Here is a 5,451-nt window from a genome sequence, read left to right as displayed (position 1 = left end):
TGCCTTTGTTTCTTATTACTGTTCTTATCCGCCGTGTGCTACCCTCGCTTCTGCGGCTCCCTTGTGGTCGTTTTGTCTCGCGATGCCCCAGAAACATTATCTAAGGTCTTAGTCACCCCCAATCTCTCAATCCCTCTCACAGGCTTTCTCTTGCAATCTTGTTTTTGCCTTCTCTCTCTCCCTCCCTCCGTCTCTCGTTTTTTTCTCTCTCTCTCTCTCTCTCTCTCTCTCTCTCTCTCTCTCTTTTCCTCTAAACAGAGAATAATGAAATACTGTCCAGGATGCTTTGACTCATTGTTTTCGTTGATGTCCAACAACATTTAACAAACAGTTAATATGCGATGGAGAAGCCCCATGTCTTCTTGTCTGTGCCCACATCAGGCCTTTCAGCACTTATTGCTTTAAATTGCATCAATCACTCTCTCCCTCGGCCTCAGCCTTTCCGCTGTTACCCTGCACTCGTTTTTCTTTGTCCTCTCCCATTACACTTCCTCTTCATCTCCCTCTCCTTCGCCCTCTCTTTTCATTACCACAGCTCTTGTTGCTTTTTAATCATACTCTCACCTCTCTCCTCTCTCTCTCCCGCGCCTCTCTCTTTCGCTCTCCCACGTCCCTTCTCATTCGCTCTCCCTCGCTGTCTGTCCCTCAGTCCTTCTTTCCCTCATTGCTCGCCCACTCCTCTTTCTCTCCTTCGTCGTCCTTTCCCTCCTTTCTCTCTGTCTCTCCCTCATTCCCTTTCTTATCTCCTCTCTCTCTCTCCCGCTCACGGAAGAGGTGGGCGAGCTTCTGGAACTGGGGCCCCCATTCCTCCATGCCTTTGCCCCACTCCTCCTTGTCGGATTCCTTCTCCCCCTCGCTCTCCAGCGAGCTGAGAGAGCCGGCCCGTGACCCCGTGCCCTCCAGACCGTACACCTGAACCGAGTCGTACGGCGGCTGCGAGGGGTCAAAGGTCACCTGGGCCAAACGCAGGCGCAAGAACTCACCCACGCGCAGGGCCAAGGAGTGACCCCCGCCTGCACCCGCTGCTGCCCTACCCGCCTCAGGCCCTGATCCCCAGCCGCCCCCGTACCCCAACACCGCCCCAAATGCCGCCGCCACCCCACCTCGGCCCTGCTCAGGGAACGGCAGCATCTGGGGCGTCATATCCCGCCTGCCCAGGACATACCCTCCTCCCATGCCCACCCGCTCCCGCCAGTCCGCCATGAACGCTGGGCCGTCCGGGTACATGCCCCCGCAGTGTGTCCCCGACAGCGGGATGCCCCTGTCCCTCTCTGGCCGTGCCACCACGAAGCTGCTTCCCATCTCCAGGCCTCCTCCCCGCCCCATGCTGTCCGCGTAGTCCCTCTGGGCCTCCACGGGCACCACCCTGGCGTAGTTGCGACTCAGTGACTGCGTCTGAAACTCCTTGGCCCCGTCAATAGTGGGCTCCAAGGGGCCTCCGGCAGTGCTGCCGCGCTTTGGGGAATGGCCAGAGTGCGAGGCCCGCCGGCTGGCCAGCGGCAGCGTGGCCGAGTCGCACACCCAACTGCCTGCTGCGATGCCGGTGCCGGCCAGCGAGCCGGAGCGGGTCAACACAAGGGTTTGCTGCTCCCGCGGGCCGGGCTCCGGCTGCACCTGCGGGGGATGGGGAGGAGGAAGTGGGTCAGTCAGGGAGAGGATGAGGGCGCGCTTCTGTTATGTGGAGCCAGGAAAGGCGGGGAGAGGACAAAGAGAACAGGAGGAATAAAGTGGGGAGAAGAATGGAGAGAGAGAAAAAACAGACAAAGTGAGAGAGGAAAGATGGAAGTGGAACGCAAGAATGGAGGCGGGAAGGATGATGAAGATGCAGGAAGAAGGGAGAGGCGAGGAGTGGTGAATGAAGAGGAACAAGAGAAAGAGGAAAAAAGAGGAAGGGTGGAAAAAGAGCAAAAACAAAATGAGGGAGAGGGACGGGGGGAAAGAGAGAGAACGGGCCAGTGACAGAGAGTGAAAAAGACTGTGTGGAAAGAGCGAGTGCGAGAACTTGACACTAGAAAGAGCTAACACTGCACTGTGAGATGGCCATGAGGTGGGAGAAAGACAACGAGAGACAAAGTGTGAAAACCAAATAAACATGCACGCGCACGCGCACACACACACACACACACACACACACACACACACACACACACACACACACACACACACACACGCACACAGACTCACAGACACACACACACACACACACACTCACACACACACACACAGACTCACAGACACACACACACACACACTCACACATGACACCATCATCTCCAGCAGCTTACACAGCTTGGTAACGCTTGACATTAAGATCCCATTAAGTAACACAAGGTAAAGCATTAATTATCATAAACAAATCATCAACTTCAGCATTAGAAAACCATAAATAATCTTAAAAGTGTAAGTTTGTGCTTTGAGTCTGTTAATGAACCATACTATATCAAGAAACTTTTGACTTAATTCATATTAAAGTTACTTACCAAACAATAAGGAACCAATTATTAATCATGATGTAGTATCAACTATGGTTATAACTTTATTAATGTCAGCAATTGCATTTAAAGTACTCTTTGTTAATGGAACCTCAATGTGAAGTATTACCCAGAGCCTAAGCCACAGTACCCCTTCCCCCTTACAGCTACCCCCCCCCCCCCCATATTACTGTAGAACGTAGCAGTGTTGTTTTGGTCCTTACCCAGTCCAAGTCTTGGCTTTGCTGGGCATCACTGCTGGAGTCTGTCCCTGCTCCTCCGCCCGACCTTTCCTTACTGTCGTTGGTCCGCGGCGTCCCCCCCTCTGACGCCGTTGCCCCGTCCTGAGACATGGTGTATTCTCTGGGGCTGATGCTGCCACCTCCAGTCTCTCCATACCCAGCACCAGGCTCTAGTGTGCCCACCATGGCCCCCTGGTTCTGGATGACCAGTGAGTGGTCTGGTGGGCCCCCGGGGATGCGGTATCCGAGCTCTGCGGCGCCAGGTTCCATTGGGCCCTGGCCACGCCGCAGCACCGGCAGCGTCTGGCTGCTGTAGCAGAGACGGCCATAGAGGGGCGCCACTGTGGCCGAGTACTGTGGCTCCAGCACCCCCGGCCCAGCCTGGGCCCAGCTGTAGGTGCGGCTCTTATCCTGCATGTGCTGCGAGTATCGTCTGCGGAGACCACAAAACACACACACACATACACGTGGTGTGTTAACAAGCACAGCTGGTAAGATCACTGCGGCGTAACACGCGACAGTCGTCTCGACCCAGAGAGGTCCTCTAGGGTGCTCGGCCCGCAGGTAGGTATTTAAACCGCTCGCTAATTAGCTACTCTCCGTGGTGCAAGATGTATGTAATTCCTAAAGTCAAATTGAGGACTATTAGGTTGCACTTAAAACAAACATTCAACACCTTCAGCAGATGCAGCACTCTTAAAGGGAAACATCTGGATTTTCTAACATGGGCCCTATTTTCCCATCTTTTTAGTTACAAAGTATTACTAGGGACAAAATCGATTGCAATCGGTCCAGTATTCGAACGCTATAACTGGCAACCACAACACGGCTATACAATGTAATCCCAATGTAATTCAGTTTCTGTTTCTTTACAGGTATTGAAGTAAACAGACAGACCTATCTCTGTAGGGATCCTTACCATGTAGTCAGACACGTTCAATTACATTATGAGGCGTTCAGTGGCGGGAAAAAACGGTTTACTTAGACACGGATGAATGCCCCATAGGATTACATTGTTTTTATTCCTAGTAAAAATCTGGACTAAAAAAGATGGTAAAATAGGGCCCAGGTTAAAGAAATCAGATGTTTCCCTTTAAACAAGACTGCAAAGCCCTAGGGGTGTTTGAGTGCCTATTTGATTAATGTCCCTGCCTCCTAAGGCTTCTTTAATGATTCCACAGTTCAGTTCTTATTCCCCTACTTCACACTGGTGTACCTGTGGTAAAAACTTTCAGCTTAATTCACAGCACTGGGAAAAGTTACAAGCAACACAAGGTTCAACTAAGAAATCCAAATCGCTGTGGGGCTAAGTCCGCTCTTATTCCAAGCTCAACATGTATCACACATATAGTCCCATTGTTTCAGTGAAACACACATGGATACAGACATGACCAAACTAGTTTTCGCTGGTTTCTATCAAGACTAGTGAAAGACTATGTTCCATCCAGTGGTGTCAATTATGTGTGTCAGCAACTTTTCCTGCTGCTGGCCATGTATGTCACATTGTGGCACATGTCTGCCTAAGAGAAGTCCCCATAGTCCTGACAATATATTCCTCGTGTTCCTCACACACAAAAATGTATGCCGCATAAGAACTCAGGGACAGAAAGGAACCTTAAGTTGTAGGACACTCACATGTTCCTGCTGTCGAGGGTGCGGTACCCATGCCGCACGCCATGGGGGGCGCTCTGGAGCGCGGCGATGTCGAAGGCGGCCGTGTCGGCCTCGCCACCGCCCTCGTCGTCGTAGGTGATGATGTTCTCGCGCACGTCGTCCTCCTCCAGTGGGGAGAGTGAGTCACGCTTCTGACGGCGCAGTGAGAGTGAGAGAGCAGTAACAGCTGTGGAGAGAGAAAGACAGGGAGAAACAAACAGATTAAAAATGGAGGGGAGGAGGGGAGGAGAGCGAACGATAGGTAGCAGGAGACAGAGAGCTTTGTTTATGCTCAAGCGAATAACTCCTTACAATATATAATAGTCCATAGCGGTGACTCCATAGATCATAAACGTGCACTAAATCTTACGAAATGCGAGGCCACTCAAGCGGAGAAATATCCGCAGAAGAGACAAATTATGAGCGTGCTGTGCCACACACACACACACACACACACACACACACACACACACACACACACAAAGAAAGGGAGTTTAACATAGTTATAGTTATAGTTACAGTATTTAGCAGATGCTTTTATCCAAATCAACTTACAGAACATAAAAAAAACATTAGATAAAAAACAACAACAATGAGAATATTAAGAAATTATGAAAATAATACAAGAAATAATATAAATTATCAGTTTAATAACATAAATGATCAAAGTAAGAACAACCAATTAATATTATTATTATTATTATTATCAAGAAGAAGAAGAAGAATACCAAATGCCAAAACTATGATGAAATTTAGAAAATATTAGACAGATGATGTTTAAAAAGGTGAGTTTAAATGTTATGTGTCCTCTTTGGCTGATGAAAGACCAAACATGAGAAAGAAGCCCACTGTTACTCAAGGGGGCCGGCTTTAGAGGGTTATCTTCGGCCAGCTAGCATCGGCTATTTTGGTACAAAGACGTTGGTTTCCCATGGGTCATTTTAGTAGTTCATGGGCTAAAGTAGCAAGCTTAACTTTGGTCATGCAAATGAATGGGAATGGTAGTATGTAAGTCAGTGTTTCACAGCCTTTGTGTATGTGTGCCACAGCACGCTCGAAAGCTGTCACTCTCTCTCTCTCAGGTC

At 49.8% G+C, this 5,451-nt stretch overlaps 1 protein-coding gene across 2 annotated transcripts in view; it reads right to left on the bottom strand.

Annotated features, from left to right (window-relative positions):
- Positions 1–213: 213 nt before the first annotated feature.
- LOC105906907 overlaps positions 214–5,451 on the bottom strand; it is a 91,930-nt gene continuing 86,692 nt past the window's right edge. For both annotated transcript variants that reach the window (XM_031559673.2, XM_031559674.2), the window contains 3 exons: positions 4,349–4,553; positions 2,696–3,146; positions 214–1,614 (listed from right to left, as the gene is read on the bottom strand). In XM_031559673.2, coding sequence (XP_031415533.1) covers positions 646–1,614; positions 2,696–3,146; positions 4,349–4,553 — 1,625 coding nt within the window. In that variant the 3' untranslated portion in view covers positions 214–645. The remainder of the gene's footprint in view (positions 1,615–2,695; positions 3,147–4,348; positions 4,554–5,451) is intronic.

This window comes from Clupea harengus, chromosome 22 (assembly GCF_900700415.2).
Source record: "Clupea harengus chromosome 22, Ch_v2.0.2, whole genome shotgun sequence".
NCBI lineage: Eukaryota > Metazoa > Chordata > Actinopteri > Clupeiformes > Clupeidae > Clupea > Clupea harengus.
The sequence above is the reverse complement of the archived record's forward strand: the minus strand, read 5'-3'. Positions and strand labels throughout refer to the sequence as shown.